This window comes from Equus przewalskii, chromosome X (assembly GCF_037783145.1).
Source record: "Equus przewalskii isolate Varuska chromosome X, EquPr2, whole genome shotgun sequence".
Taxonomy (NCBI): Eukaryota; Metazoa; Chordata; class Mammalia; order Perissodactyla; family Equidae; genus Equus; species Equus przewalskii.
In genome coordinates, this window is record NC_091863.1 from 109,007,632 (window position 1) to 109,024,566 (window position 16,935).

Consider the following 16,935-nt stretch of genomic DNA (forward strand, 5'->3'; position numbering starts at 1 on the left):
GAATGACGGAGGGATGTATCCTTGTTTGAAAGCATCTCTATAGAGAGTCCTTTCATTATTTTGAATTGGGCTCAAAAATCCCTGTGGACTTGTATGCACTCTTAAATTTTGATAATACTTTGATTGATGATAAACATTTTCTGATATACTTGAGCTTCCTCAAAGCCAAAAAAAATCTAGAAAATAAAGAAAGCATCCAAGAGTCATCAGATTTCCTCAACTTTACCTATATAGTTTTTGTCCTGGATCCCATTTTCCAAACCTTTCATTGTGGTCATTATTTTTCTCTGGGCTCTCTCCAATTTCTTCACCTCTAAGCCAAGATTTGACACAGTACTTGTTCAATGTCAAATACAGTATAATATATTCCTTACGAATGTAGTCCTATTTATAAACCTCACAATCAGGAAGAACCAGGAAATATTCTCTCTGTACCTGACAGGAAAGTACTTCCTTCTCCACCCCTGGAAGGTGACAAGATAGAAAAGATAGTTGACCTCCAAAAATCTTAAAACTTTGTTTTAGCTTTGATAATGGTCAAATTGAAATTAGCCTTTTCAGGTACCCTATTAAGTTGTCTCTTCTAATATTAATTTATCTGAAGCAGGAAATGATTAGGAAGTTTCTTAAAGGAGTTGAGATCTGGTTCCTTTCTTTTGAAAAGATGAAGCTATTGAGCCAGCCCTGATGGCCTAGTGGATAAAGTTTGGCAGGCTCCACTTTGGTGGCCTGTCTTTGGTTCCCGGGTGTGGAACCACACCACTCATCTGTCAGTAGCCATGCTGTGGCCACGGCTCACATAGAAGAGCTAGAAGGACTTACAACTGGAATATACAACTATGTACTGGGACTTTGGGGAGGAAAAATAAAAGAAGAAGATTGGCAACAGATGTTAGCTCAGGGAAAATCTTTCCCAGCAAATAATGATAATAATAATAATAATAATAATAATAATAATAACCTTGCCAATTTCAAAAGAAAAAAAGGATGAGGTTATAGAAAAAAGAGGAGCTAGTAAGGAATCTGGTATTTATATAAACCACCAATGTGTTATCCTAGTCTTCAGGGAAGTGACCAGTGTCTAGGCATTGAATTTTGTTTTCTCCATTACCCTGTTAAAATGCATTCCCCATTCTCTTCTTTTGAATCTCTTACCCAAGTACTGAGTGCAAAAGAAATTAGTCTAGTTTCACATTTTCTGGAAATAAATGGTTATCTCATATTCATGGAGTGGGATTTTAATTGTCTTATCTGTGGATTCCAACTTGAAGGGAAGCTAAGGTATTCATAGTCACAGTTATCAAGGACTGTATCATTCAAACATGTCCTTGGGTCCGCTCGTACAGTGTTCTCTAGGTTGGAGTTAATCCCAAAGGTGCAAGGTACAGCTAGTGGCAGCACTGTTTTCATGAGCTCTTCGAACAAAAGTCAAACCTCATGAGAAAGAGCATTTAAATTCCTAGGTGACCCCAGAAGTACCTTTAGTTTTCCCAAAGAAACAGCCATTTTCCGTATGCGCAGTGAATAAATGATGTGGATGTTATTAAAGCTGGGGATAGCGATCTCTAAAGTGTTTCCTACCAAGATGCTATTTATGAAGACTCATCACCTTTCCCTGGGATAGTCCGTTGAATAGAGAAAGCACAGCAATCCCCGGATTGTTTTAAAGTTAATTAGCTTTGTTACATGCCACCCAACCAGACGAGTAACTTCACACACCACTCATCCGTGTCTCCATTGCCCATGTAGATTCTCCCTCTAGCTAGCACACTCTGTTCTTTTCTACCTAGTTCAAAACACCACTTTCCCTAGGAATACGTTCCTGACTATCATAGATACCGAGGTGTATATCTATTGTAGGTACTAAACCTTTCTTCAAGCTATTTATATTTATTACAACCTCCCTGGCTAACAAATTCAAGAAGTTTACTACTTTCTCGGTAAACTAGCATTTTCAATATTTATATTGAAATTGCACCCTCTTTATTTTTTTCTTTACAAAAGTGACGTGTACTCAGTGTAAGAAATTCAAACAAAACAATGTATTCCTCTTAAAGCATTAAGTGGTGCCTTGGTAGTTCGAGTTTTGAACCTTAGTAAACAATACTGTGGTTACTTGATTCATATCTTTAAGATTTGTTTGCTGGGAGTTTTATACTTCTTAAAAGCATATGCTGTAGAATCAAATTGGATTTCAATCCTGGATTCTCCTTCACTCCTTCTGGGAGATTGGACAAGTTACTTAGCTTTACTGTGCTTCAGTTTCCTCATCGGTAAAGTGGGGATGATAATAGTATTTACCTGATAAGATTGTTGTCAGGATTGAGTGAGATGATGCGTATAAGTTGTTTAGAATAATCTCACAGATCGTGAGCACTCAATATATGTTAGCTGCTATTACTATTGTTGTTGCTGCTGGTGTTGACTCTTCTAGCTATTTTTTTTCAGACTGGAGAGGTTCTTTATGCACTTAGTCTTTCCTGAAACATCAGTTGCTTCTCCCCTATGATTATTTTAATTGCTCTTCTCTGGACCATTTCCAGATGTACTAATATCTCTCTCGGGGTTTCATTACCACATTGGCACATAGTATCCTAGGTTACTTGTCTGAGGTTAATACAGTTATTCATTTCAAATAGCATTGATACTGTAAATGACACCAAAAATCTTATTTGCTTTTTCAGCACATTGGACTGGTATGTTCATGAAACAAACTGAAAACTAACTGATAGTTATAACCAACTCTTTCTTCTACTCCTTGAATATAGACATTCCCTATACTATTGCCCTAAGATTAGGTCTCTTTCTACCCTTTCTTCTTTGGAGAACACATGAACTTCCACAGCTTCAGTACTGTGCATACAGTGGACCCTCTGTATTGGTGGGTTTTGCATCTGCAGATTCAATCAACCACAGGTCGAAAGACCTACGATGGTCGCATCTATACTGCAGATGCGTAGACCTTTTTTTCTTCTCATTTTATTCCCTAAACAATACAGTATAACAACTATTTACATTGTATTGGGTATTATAAGTAACCTAGAGATGATTTAAAGTATACAGGAGGATGTGCATAGCTTATATGCAATTACTATGACATTTTATATAAGGGACTTGAACATCTGCAGATTTTGGTATCTGAGGAGGTCCTGGAACCAATCCCCCATGGATACTGAGGGATGACTGTATAGCTTGCCGATCTATCACTGGTCTTGACTTCACTCCTGAACTCCAGACCCAAGCTTCTAACTGCCTATTTTGATACCTCCACTTGGATATCTCACCAGTCCCTTAAATCCAACCTGCCCAGAGCCAAGCTCTACCTTCTGACTCCCACTGTTTTTCCTTTTTTTTTCTTTTTTTTTGGAAGATTAGCCCTGAGCTAACATCTGCTGCCAATCCTCCTCTTTTTGCTGAGGAAGACTGGCCCTGAGTTAACATCGGTGCCCATCTTCCTCTACTTTATATGTGGGACGCCTGCCACAGCATGGCTTGACAAGCGGTGTGTAGGTCCACACCCGGGATCCGGGCCACCGAAGCAGAACATGCAAACTTAACGGCTGCACCACCGGGCCAGCCCCCTGGCTCCCAGTTTAATGCCATTAGCCATCCTACGTTTTCCAGATATCTGGGTTCAAAGCCTTGGAGTAATCTTTCAATCCTTCTTCCTCAGTGCTCCCCCTCCACCCATCTGATCAATTGCCAAGACAGATTAATCCTACCTCTGCCTTGGCTCTTGCATCCAGCCTCCCATTTCCGTTCCTCCTGTATCTGATGAGTTAAGGCCTCACTACTTTTCAAACCTCTTAACTGATCTCTCCTACTGCCCATCTCTCTGCATTTCATTCACTCTGCCCCTCCCCCCACTTCTGCTGCCAAACTAATATTGGGGAGATTTAGATCAGGGAAATGAATGTTAGAATTTTCTGCAGCATGAGGACCTTCCACAAGATGGCCTCACCTTAGCTTTTCAGCCTTTCCCCCAATACATGAATTGATTAATTCAGTGTTTATCAGGCACCTCCAAGGAACCAAGGACTGTGCTAAGCACTGGATGAAACTTTTCTACACTTTTCAATGATCAACTATTTACTGAGCACTTACTATATATCCAGTACTGTAAAGTTCTCTTTCAGTTTATGTTTGAACTGAATCTAATGAATTTAATGTCATCTGTGAATTTAATTTAATGTCATCTGTGAACATGGAGATTTCCTTTGTACTCCGTTAAATTTGAGACATTTATGGATGCTCAGATAAGTTTTATTGAGTACCTATTTTGGTTAGGCTTTGTGCTAGCTGCTGTCAGTAAAGAAATGAGTAACATCTGGTTCCTGCCCTCAAGGTAAACATGTCAATCATACATGATAATACTTCAGGAGGGCTAAGAGAGAGATTTGCCCAGGGGCCTGCGGGAGCCCGTACAAGGAGCCCCTAACGCAACCTGAGGGCATCCTGGAAGGCTTGATGACCTTTAAACTGAGTTTTGTCAGAGAAGTTGAAGTTAGTTAGGTCAAGAAAGGGTTGGAGGACTACCCAAGCCGAGGGAACACGTGGAAAGGCACCTACGTGTATGAAACCACATGAAGTATTCAGGAAACTACAAGGAGTTCACAATGGCTGAAGCAAAATATCTTTTGGGGAGAAGGACAGGATATAGGGTGGAGAAGCAGTCTGGAGTCAGGAAATGTAGAGCATCATATGCCAGGCTAAGGAGCCAGAACTGAAGGCAATGAAGCCACTGGAGGGTTTGGAGCAGGGCTGTGACATATGTAATCAGATTTGTGCTTCAGAAAGACCCCTCTGGTAGAAGTGTAGAGGAATGACTGGCGGAGACCAAGTCAGCAAACTTTCCCTGCAAAGGAGCAGACAGTACCTTGTTGAGGCTTCGCAGGCTCTAGTGTCCTTCGCAACTCCATTCAACTCTGCCTTGTAGTGCAAAAGCCGCCACAGACAGTAAATAAACAATTGGACATGGCCGTGGCCAATAAACCTTTATTGATGGACACTAAAATGAAAATTTCGCGTAATTTTCATGTGTCACAAAATATTGTTCTTCTTTTGATTTTTTCCAACCATTAAAAAATGTAAAAGGCATTCTTAGTTTCAGGTTACACAAAAACGCAGCAGGCTGGATTTGGTCAGCTGTACTCTGCTAACCCCCGGACTCGCAGATGGGAATGCAGACAACGTAGACAACTCTTGAGAAGCTCGTCTCTGGAGGGGAGGGGAGAAATAGTGCAATGTTTGAGAGGGGTGTAGACGAAGGGCTGTTTCTCAGAAGACACCTGAAAGTGGTTTTAGAGAGTGGAAAGAAATAGTGGAGAAGGAGCCATTGAAGATGGTGGAGGGAGATAGTTGTTGGAGTAGATCCTGGAAGAGGCAGGAAGGAGGTGATGGAACGCAGAGTACAGATTGAGGTATAAGTTTCATAAGAGAGGAGGAAACACCTCTTCCAGTGAGGCTGGAGGGGAAGAAGAAAGGATGGACACTGATGGGATATTAAGTAGGTTGCAGGGTAAGGAAACTGAGGACTATTTTCTTGAGGATCTTGCTTTTCCCAGTGAAAATGGAGGCAAGGATTGAATTCCATGTGACTTGTCTGAGCATGGAAGCCACCCAGGACGATGGTGAGGCTGGGATGAAGGGGGGGAGTGGAGGATGGGAGAAGAGAGGAAGCTGTGAAGCAAATGCCCAAGTCCTCCGTGCATGTGTGGGAGTAACCAGGAAGTCACTAGATGCCAAGGAAAAGAGAGGGTGAGTTGTGTATGTGTGTGTATGTAGGACAGTGGAGTGGTGATGAAATAGCCTCCACTTGAAACAGCTTCAGAGCATGTGATGTCCTGGGCGAGATTCAGGTACTGGTAAAAGGAGGAGACAGAGGGGGCATCAATGTAGCAACTGAGAGGGTTGGGTAGTTTGTTCATAATGGAGGGCATTCCAGAAAGCACATGACAAGGATTGGCAGGGAGGGCAGTGGTGGGAGGAGAAACTGGGAGGCGAGAGTCAGAAGCATAGAGCAGTGTTGGGTTGAGAGAGAAGTACATTCCTAGCGGAGCCGAAGGCTCATGGGGATTGGCCCCCTTGGTAAAGTTATTGCCATCTCAAGATTCCTCCTGGAACTCTGATATAAAGAGGTTGCGGGGGGCGGGGTTGGCATACTAAATTGCTGGGGCCATATAAACAGAGGTAGAGTCTGGGGCTTGAAGACATTTGCTAACTGTGGTGCAATCTGTGCCCTTGTTTTTTTCAAGTTCCAAACACAAGGAGAATGAAAAATGGGTTTGTCCTGAGGGAAAACAGCCTTGGATTAGGTGGTTAGGCCTAAGGAAGCAGGTAAATTCATTCGCTAGGTCTTCTGGGGTGACCAAGATAGGTCTGGGGAGAGGGCCGTGGTGAGACTGGGAAGGACTGTAACCTGGGTTTCTTGCCTCTGCAAAGCCCAGCCCTGTGTGAACAGGGCAGTATGGTTAGGCTGGAGTCAGGGGACAGGGGACAGGCAACCATAGGGTTTCTCGGGAAGGCACAGACAGACTCAGACACTAAGAGGAGAAAATGAGCTTACAGTCACTGGGACAGTTCCTGACCCAACAGGGACAGAATTTGGCGTTGAACCCCATTCTAGCGCTTTTTTTTTTTTTTTTTTTTTTTTTTTTTAGCTCAACATCCTCGCAGAGCTTGAAGAGCTGGTTAGTGGGAGAGAATCCACACTGGCACAGCCTGGAGTTGTCTGCATGTTGTCTTTGCAAGGAAGTTATGTGGCCCTGAGATGAAAACATTTGAGAATCAGGAATTCTAGGCAGGATGATAAGAATTGGATTCATACCATTGGCAAGTGCCATTGATGGTATGAAAAATTTGCGAAAGAATACGTGTTTGTAGGGGGGAAATGAACTCATTTTAAAACACTTTCGTTTTTGAGATTGGTAGGCAGCCTCAACAGGATCTGTTCAGCATCTATCAGGTAGAGGCCTGAAGGGAGGGTGGCAGGTCAGGGCTTGGAATTTGTAGTTCATCCATGCGGAGGTAGAAATGAAAGCCTAGAGAAAACAAAGCCCACACAGCCTAAGGAGTGGTCTGAGAAGGACGAGAAAATAGGAATCCACTGTTTTCAAAGGGGTGAGAACTGTGAAAATTCTGGTGTGGAAGATTGAGAGGCTGAGAACAGAGAAATACTCTTTGAGGAAGAGAGAAAAGAGATGGTGTCAAAGGTGAATTCTGAGCTGGGGAAATTTGCTTTAAGACAGCAGGAAAATGGAGCGAGAGGAGAGGGAGAGACCCATCACACCACAGAAGATTTCTTCTTCAGGAAGGGAGAGGAGTGTTTGGAGCACGGGTAAATTTAAGCACAAACCAATTGAATCGTCTCTGCGAGACTGATGAGTTTCTCTCTACAGGTTCCTGACGTGAGAGATGACTTATATCAGGTGTTTACATGTAAAGAAAACCGAACATACAGACACATGCATAATCTTTGCCTTTGAGTCAATTCTTTTATGAACTACTACAGCGTTGTTTCCCAATGAGGACAGAAGAAGGAAAATCCACTTTAAATTACAGAGAGGAAGATTTAGGCCCCTCCCAAGGAGACAACTTCTTATCCTGTTAAGAGACGCTGGGGGACGATATTGAGATGGGTTATGAAAGATCCATTCCCCTGAGCGCTCTAAGAATAGGATCAAAGGAGACAGAGCGCAATCTGCCTCTGCTTGATTACGCCAGTCGAGGCTTCTTTTCTAGAAGACTAGTCTAGATTCGACGGCCTTTCATTCCCAGGCAGCGCCCGAGCGTGCGCGTCCGGGGCGGGGAGGAGCTGGAGTGGCGGGGGAGAGAAGGGCAAAGGCACGGGCCGAACGGGCTAGGAGTGTCGCGTCCCCTTTAAGGGCGGCGGCGGCGGCAGCGGGGGCCGCGCGCGCTCCGACGGCCTTCTGGGGCCCCGCCCCTTTCCCGTGAGCCCTCGGGGAGTGGTCCGACCGCGGGCGGCTGCGGGTGAGGAGCGGGGCGCGGGGTGGGGGGAGTCATGGCTCGGCGCGGCTGGCTGCGGGCGCCCCTCCGCCGCGCTGTGGGCGGCGGCGGCCCCCGGGCCCGCCGGCTCATGCGGCCGCTCTGGTTGCTCCTCGCAGTGGGCGTCTTTGGCTGGGCCGGGGCTTTGGACGGCGCTGGCGGAGCGGCGAGAGCCATGGACGAAGAGATCGTGTCCGAGAAGCAGGCGGAGGAGAGCCACCGGCAGGACAGCGCCAACCTGCTCATCTTCATCCTGCTGCTCACCCTCACCATTCTCACGATCTGGCTCTTCAAGCACCGCCGGGCCCGCTTCCTGCACGAAACTGGCCTGGCGATGATTTATGGCAAGTGCCTCAACCCCCTGTCCGCCCCTGGCGCTCCCCCTTCTCTGCCTGCCGGCTGCTGGGCCTCCCCTCCTGGCCCTGCTCGGCCTACGTTCGACTCCCCTTCTGATTCCTTCCATCTTCTGCCTCGCCTCGTCCCCCATTCCCATTTCTCTGCTTCACTCCCCTTTTTTTTGCTACGCCCCCCGTTTCTCTGCCTCGCCCCATTTCTTCCTCAACCCCCATTTCCTCTGCTTCTTCACACCTTTTTTCCCTCCGACCCCACCCCCTTTTTCTTCTGCACTCCCTCCTCCTCTGCCTCCCAAGCTCGGGACCGGGACTGAGGATGGGAAGGGAGTGGGTGCGGTGTCTCGGATTGGGCTAGGGGCTGGGGGAGGGGAAGACAGCACAGCGATCCATTTCTCTGGGGTGTCCGTTTGTTTAAGGTCCATTGAAGCTGCAGTAGTATCTCTACTGCTCAGAATCTGGCGTTCTTTTGGAGCCAGAGGCCACCTTTACCCATCACCCAGCTCTTGCTACGCCCTGTCCTTCGAGGTTGAGAATGAAAACCTTACTCCAGTGGAGCCCAAGTACAAACCTGAAGGCGAAAGAAGCTAAAGAAGGCTTAGGGCATTTTTAATGACGTCCTGGTTTATTGTACTATGCTTGTAATATCTGACAGGGATACGTGTGGTTGACCCTTCTAATTCAGGCGTACCGAAACGAGGACAAGGAAGAGTTAAGGATCTCCCAGCAGTGTGTTGTACTATACGCTGATCAGTTCAGCCAAACAGTAATTACGAACACCACCACGCATATGCAGTATGGGTGACTTGCTGGTGGCAGCAGGTTATTGACGGATCGCTGAGTCGATGGCTTCAGTTTTTATGTCTTAGGTGTGCTTTCTTTCTGAGGTTTCTTATTTATTTATTTTGATTTCTTGGTCTTGAGGAGAGAAGGGCAAATCAAACCATGGGCTCAGAGGCGTTTTGGACTGCCCTGGGGCCTCATGAGAGGAAAAGATGCATATTGCTGACTGTCTTAATCTAAGATGACTGTGAGGGTATAGATGGCTGAAGAGATGAGGGCGGACACACAGTCCTTTCTGTGCAGTACATGAGGGAAGAGTATCTTCATTTGGAACAGGCTTAAACTGATGAGCTGTTGGGCCTTAATTTCTCAGACTTGGAAGGTAGAAGAAGCCTTGACACAAAAAGGCGTTTCTCCATGCACACCCTGCCCCCCTTTCCAGTAAATACAAATATCTGGAATGAGCATCGCAAGGGTAGTGAGGAAAGGTAGTTGTGTGCATCAGGAAGATGCATGAACTCAGGCTTATTTTTTCATTTGTAAAGTATTGAAATTCTAAGCCTCCGTGCAAAATCTCTCTACTCCCTAGGATTCTTAGCTTTTAGACGTATTAGGTGGTTTTCATATTTCATGTTTTTTTGCATTTTGTTTGCAGCATCCCTTAAGCTAAATTGGCCACATAAGGTATACAGCTCTATATAATTTCTCTGTATAAGTGTGTGATTTATTTACTATCCTCAACAGACATTTGCTAACCAGCCTACTATGTGTTATGCACACAAAATACGAAGAAATATTAGATCCCCACCTTCAAGGAACTTATCCTTCTTGAGTAGACAGCAAATAATGGCATCTTAAATTCAGTTAAATGCCAAGTGAGTATTATGAGTATTATGGTGTTAAAATGAGGAAACGATCACAGAAACTGCTTTCCTATATATATGGAGAGAGTATGATGTAGTGGTTAAAGGTGCAAGGCTTTAGACCAGAGGTCTGCAATTTTTTTCTGTAAAGGGCTGGACAGTAAATATTGTTGACTTTGTGGGTCACATAGGTCTGTGTGTCTCTGTTGCATTTTCTTCTTTGTTTTTCCTTTTGCCAAACCTTTAAAAATGTAAAAACGGTTCTTAGCTCCTGGGCCATACAAAAATAGACTGCCACCAAAGTTTGCCAACCCCTGCTTAAAGTCATACCTGGTTTGCTGTCCCTCTGTGCCAGTAGCTCTGTGATCTTAGGCAAGTCCCTTACCCTCCTACACTGTCATATATAAATTGGGAACAATGATAGTAGGATTATTGTGAGGAAGAAATGTTTTTAACTTAGTACCTGACATCTAAAGTAAATGCTTAATAAACGATAGCTATGATACGATTATTATTGCTGTTATAACTGCATTGTCTCAGGTTAGGCTTGGAACAGTTGTTTTAATTGCTCAGTCTTGTAACTTGAGAAGCAAACTAGTATTTTTTAAAAAACCATATGGAGACTTAGAGTTGCCCTGAAAATATTTGCTCTTTAGTAGCTGATATCATTAACCTCATCTAACTCTTGGGCTGAAGTAGAAAAGTGGGATTCCTAATTGCATTTCCTGACGTTTCTAAGTTAATAAAAAGTGATGGAGTACCTTGGTGTTAGTATTTTGTGAAGGAAAAACAGGGCATCTCTTGTGGAATATAAAATGGAGGAGTGTTACCTGGGGGCCACATCTGGCACTGATTTGCCACAACTTGGCGTTCTTTAACCTGTTCCATTTTCTCAGTATGGGCCATTGAGACTGGATGAACAGCCTCCTAACTCACTCTCCAGTCCAGTTTGCAAATAGATGGGACTAGGTCAAAGGGTTTTATTTTTTCCTTTTTCTCCCCAAAGCCCCCTGGTACATAGTTGTATATTCTTTGTTGTGGGTCCTTCTAGTTGTGGCATGTGGGACGCTGCCTCAGCGTGGTTTGATGAGCAGTGCCATGTCTGCGCCCAGGATTCGAACCAACGAAACACTGGGCCGCCTGCGAACTTAACCACTCAGCCACGGGGCCAGCCCCAAGTCTTTCCTTAATCTTTTTGAGAAGCAAGGGTAAAAAAGAAAAAGAAAAAAAGATTAAATTGCCAATGTGGTCAGTTTCTGGATTGTAATATAGCCTAATTGCTTCAGTTACAAACACAGTGTCAAAGCCCCCAAGCGTTCTTTTCATTGGGCTAGCTTGCTTAAGAAGCTTAAAAATGAGTCACCATTAGTAAAAATCGTCAGGGTAGTTAGTTAAGTCTGAAGAGTGATCACTCACTGCAGCGTGCTTACAGATGGTATAAAAAGCAAAAGGGAAGAAACACTTGTTTTACCTTAAATTTACAGCATCCAGAGTCCTGGGCTTAACTAATGTGATTCATCAATAAATATTTATTAAGCATCTTTGATGTGAGAGATATGATGGGAAATACAGATGTGAGTCATCATCCCTGCCCACGAAGCATCTGCAATCCGGGGACTTAATAGGTGGTGTTTCTTGAGCATTATAATGTGTTAGACACTTCTAGGTGCTCTAAAGTATCATTTCATTTAAACCTTATAACAACCCTGTGAGATGGGTACGATTATCTTTCCCATTTTACAGATGAGGAAATTGGGGTACAGGAAGGTTAAATGACCTGCCTGAAGTCGCATAACTTGTAAGTATTGAGCCAGGATTCAAACCCAGTCAGTCTGGCTCAAAAGCCCCATTCCTCTTAGCCCCTAACCATTTTGCGTCATGTTGAAAAGATTTAACAATAAAGATAAAACGGGCTGATATTATCATCACTACATATGACGAAACTGAAGTTCAGTGAGAGGTTATCTGCCCTAAGATCCCAGACTAGAACTTCATGGAACCAGAATTCATACACCTATCTGACTTCCAGACTTGTGCTTTTCCTCCTTCACTATACTGTAATCAATGTCATAAGATCAGATATGTCAAGAGGCAATACTTCAAGTTGTGGGGCTTTTGAGGGGGTTGCAAGAGAAGGCTTTGGGAGAATGGAGAATAGATGAAGGGGAACCACTGGAGAAGCAGTCAGTGGTGACGTGACAGTGAGGAGATGAGTAGAAAACTATAGAGGCGTTGGAAATAGAAAACCCAGATTCCAGTCCTGGTTTCATCACTTAGTGCCAAATAATGTTGGTCAAATCATTTATCCCCATTTTATAGATGAGGAAATAATGACTGAGAGATTTATAATAGTATCTATTTGATGAGGTTATAAGGATCAAATAATATATGCAGACACAATTAGGATGGAGATTGGTTCCAGGTCCTAGGTAAAAGGATTTCCTTGGAAAAGAGGTTTATCTTTCCTGAGAGAGGGGCTAAGGAAAAGTGAGCTTACATTGAGATGGAGAGGCTTGGAATTCAGGCACCTTACATCAAATGGCATCCAGCTTCTCAGAAAAGTAGGCATTGAGATTGAGGACTTGAGAAGGAGGATAAAGGATGGAAGAGCTGCCTTAGAGAATGTGCGAGGAGACAAAAAGATGAATAAACACATGTAAAACTAACTAGAGTTCAGCAAAAGCCTTGACTTTTTTGGGTATCTTGAGGTTGAATTAGCTTTTTAAGACAGAATCTAACAGCGTTCTTTGAGAAGTAGATACATCTTATATACATATACACACACACACATATATATAAATATATACGTACACAAGTATACTTTTTAATTTGTAGAAATTTTATCAGTTTTGGTCACACTTAACACCTCAGTGGTATTCCTTCCATATTTTTGACTATCAGAGGTTTCTAATGTGGTAAGCTGGAAGAATGGGCTGAAATCCATGAGAAAACCAATTTCCACTGTGAGCCTCATACAATGGTGGGACCTTAGGTGACACTGAGTTCTTTACCCCTGGGAGTGTTTCTAGAGCAAGAGGGTCAGGAAAGTGTAAGGGGATTGGGAACTCTTTGTTTTGTGGAAGATATTTCTTTGTGGTTGTATTTTTTGTTGCCTGTTTGGTAATTTTAAATTTTATGATATCAGTATTCTCTGTGCCTCTCTCTATGTAGGAGGTTAGAAGTTTCTGCCTTATCCCCTTAACAAAGCACTCTTTTTGTGTATTTTCTCTTTACTGAGAAGTGCTTTAACTCCATGATTAGGATTTGACCTTTCACACAACCCAAATTAACTTGATCTGTCAACTTTATTCAGATAATTTCCAACTTTTCAGATGTTTGATGCTGTGATAAAAGGATCCTGATTTCTTCCAACCTAAGTCATTATTCTCCTTGCTGCTATTTTAACTGCTGAGGTGTGTGTTTGAAATCTGTCCAAGTGCTGAGCCCTCGTCAGGGCACCCAGTGATGTTTCAGCATCGGGTCAGGTGCAGTAGAACCAGTGGGTACTGTTCCTACACAGTCAGGCTTGGGGACACGGAAGAATTTCTGTTGCTATTTCTAACTATTTGTAGCAGCTTAACTGTGATTTTTGCACATAAATATATGGGAACAACTTTTACCGAGCCTCTTAATTAGGAGATCTTACGGAGTAGTAGAGAAAAGAGCTGTTTCTGTATCATATGGGCTGGATGACTGTGCATCTGTAGCCTTTTCTCTTCCAAGTTATGTTTATCAAACAATTGATACCCAGCTATCACTTTTTTATTGTGATTTTTGGAGGTGAGATATTTTCAAAGTGTATCTTTCATTTATTTTATTATTTTTTAAGATCTTTAAATAAATTTATACCCCTTTCACCCATTTCTCCCAACTCCCACCCCCCGCCTCTAGCAACCACCAGTCTGCTCTCTCTATCTATGAGCTTGTGGGCTTTTGTTTTTGTTTTATTTAGATTCCACATATAAGAGGGATCATACGGTATCTGCCTTTCTCTGTCTGTTATTTCACTTAGCATACTGCCCTCGAGGTCCATCCATGTTGTTGCAAATGGCAAGATTTCGTTCTTTTTTTACGGCTGAATAATTCATTGTGTATATAATACCACAATTTCTTTATCCATTCATCTATCAATGGACACTTAGGTTGTTTCCTTACCTTGGCTATTGTAAATAATGCTGCAGTGAACATGGAGGTGCAGATATCTTTTCAAGTTACTGTTTTCGTTTTCTTCCAATAAATATGCAGAAGTGGAATTGGTGGATCATATGATAATACTATTTTTGATTTTCTTTTTTAAAGATTGGCACCTGAGCTAACATCTGTTGTCAATCTTCTTTTTTTTCCCTCTTCTTCTCCCCAAAGCCCCCCAGTACATAGTTGCATATTCTAGTTGTGAGTGCCTCTGGTTGTGGCATGTGGGATGCCGCCTCAGCATGGCCTGATGTGCGGTGCCATGGCCGCGCCAGGACCCGAACCGGTGAAACACTGGGCTGCCAAAGCAGAGTGCATGAACTTAACCACTCGGCCATGGGCCCAGCCCCCGTATTTTTGATTTTTTGAGGAACCTCCATACTGTTTTCCGTAGTGGCTGCACCAATTTATGTTCCCACCAACAGTGCACAAGGGTTCCCTTTTCTCCACGTGCTCACCAACACTTATCTCTTGTCTTCTTGATAATGGCCGTTGTAACAGGTGTGAGGTGATATCTCATTGTGGTTTTCATTTGCATTTCCCTGATGACTAGTGATGTTAAGCACCTTCTCGTGTCCCTGTTGGCCATCTGTATGTCTTTGGGAAAATGTCTATGCAGATCTTCTGCCCGTTTTTTTAATTGGATTATTTGTTTTTTTCTGTTGAGTTGTCTAAGTTCTTTATATATTTTGGATATTATTTTCTCTTTCCCTTATTTTAAATCTGAACTTTTGTTAAAACTTTTTAAAAAGTTGATGTCATACTGTTTACCAGTTACTCATTGCTGCTCACTTTAAAAAAATATGTGTGACTATAAATTGATTAGAAGGATTCCTCATCTCCACTCCGTTACCCCTTCCCAACCAACTACTCCTCTTACGCCCCCCCATTCCTCTTTCATCACTTCCCACTCTACTCTGGCTTCTGCCCCCACTGCTCCACTGGAATTGCTCTTACCAAGGCCACTTATGACCTTCTTATTGCCAAACCTAATGGACAATTTTTAATGCCTGTATTCCTTGACTTTGTTGTAGCATGTGCTAGTTTTCATCACTTCCGCCTCTTTTCTTCCTGCTCCTGTGGCTTTTCCTCCTTAGACTCCTTCATCAGCTCCTCCTCCTCTACTTAATGTTGGCCCCTTAATGTTCGCTATTAAATATTGAGATAAAACTCCAGACATATATCCATAGTCCTCTTCCCATTTTATTTGCTCCCCAGGTAATCTCATCCACATCTGACTTCAGCCATCTTATGCCTGCCAAGTGTTTATCTCCAGTTGAGACCCATCCCCCCCCCCCCCCGCCCCGGCCCTCTTTGAGTTCCAGATCCCACATACTCAACTATGCATGTGTCGAAAGTACATCAAACTCAGCATGTCCAAAACTGGACTGTGCATTTTCCCTGGCAGATCTGTTCCCTGTATCACTGAATGGCCCTGCTACCCACCTGGTTGTTCAAGCCAGCTTACCCACTGAGTTGCTGCGTCGGTTTAGACTTCTTGTAGTCTTTCATCTCCCTTCCTCCCAGTCTACTCAGTCACCATATCCTTCTGAAAGATAATAGCTTCTAAAAATCCTTCTCTTTCCCTGTCTCTACTCTCTTAGATTAGGTCCTGAGCTCTTAATGCCTGGATGACTGCTGTGGCCTTCTCTCTGGCCTTTTCGAACCTCTGTTGTCTAGACCAGTCTTTCTAAAATAGAACTCTGATGTCAAGCCCCTGCTTATAACCCTTCTATGACTTCTTTTTGCTTTCGGGATAAAGTCTAACACCTTTCCCCAACGTGCAGGGTCTTTTAAGATTCAGCTCCTGCTGACCTTTTCACACCCCAACTCTGGTCGCTTTATAACCCAGCCATACTGAAGGACTTGGGATTCCTGAATGGGCTGTGTTCCCTCCCTCCTCCTTGACTGGATATGTACTACTATTCCTCCTGCCTGGAAAACCTTTTCTTGTACTTTATTACCTGCTTAGGTAACACCTCTGGAAAGACTTCCCTAGTGTCCCACTCCCTCAGGCTTCGTTAGGTATCTCTTTTCTGTTTTTAGAACACCTTGTATACATATAGATCATATTATAATTGTTTCTACAGTCTGTTTTCGCTAACTGGACTGAGAGCTACTTTAAGGAGGGCTCTTGTTTTCCTCTCTGAACCCTGGGAGCCTACATAGCATAATACGCCATTCACATATATTAAAACAATGGCTGGCTGGGTAGAGTGAAGGGAGACAGGCAGGTAAAATGTAACTATTAATAGTGATAGAACGTTCCAGAACTTTGAGTTCAATTTCCAGTTGAGGTATATCTATACAATGAGATATTATTTGACCATAAAAAGAAATGAAGTTCTGATACATACTACAACATGGATAAACCTTGAAAAAATTATGCTAAGTGAAAGAAGCCAGACATAGAAGGTCGCATATTGTAGGATTCTATTTATACGAAATGTCCAGAATAGGCAAATCTATATATAGATAAAGTAGATTAGTGGTTGCCAGAGGCTGGAAGAAATGGAGAGTGACTGCTAATAGGTATGGAGTTTCTTTTTTGAGCGATGAAAATGTTTTGGAATTAGATAGTAGTGATCAATATACAACTTCATGAATATACTAAAAGCCGCTGAATTGTACAGTTTAAATGGTAAAATTTGTATTATGTGAATATCTCAATAAATCTGTTTTTAAACAATTTGATCAGTGTAGGTTTATAGTACCTAGAACATTGTGCATATTTGAATATCAGT

At 43.0% G+C, this 16,935-nt stretch overlaps 1 protein-coding gene across 6 annotated transcripts in view; it reads left to right on the plus strand.

The window, feature by feature from the left end:
- Window positions 1-16,935, plus strand: part of SLC9A6 (solute carrier family 9 member A6) — a 69,800-nt gene that overhangs the window by 1,381 nt on the left and 51,484 nt on the right. For 3 of the 6 annotated variants that reach the window (XM_070604829.1, XM_070604828.1, XM_070604830.1), the window contains one exon: window positions 8,124-8,348. In XM_070604829.1, coding sequence (XP_070460930.1) covers window positions 8,180-8,348 — 169 coding nt within the window. In that variant the 5' untranslated portion in view covers window positions 8,124-8,179. The other 3 variants (XM_070604824.1, XM_070604825.1, XM_070604827.1) reach the window with 2 other exon arrangements.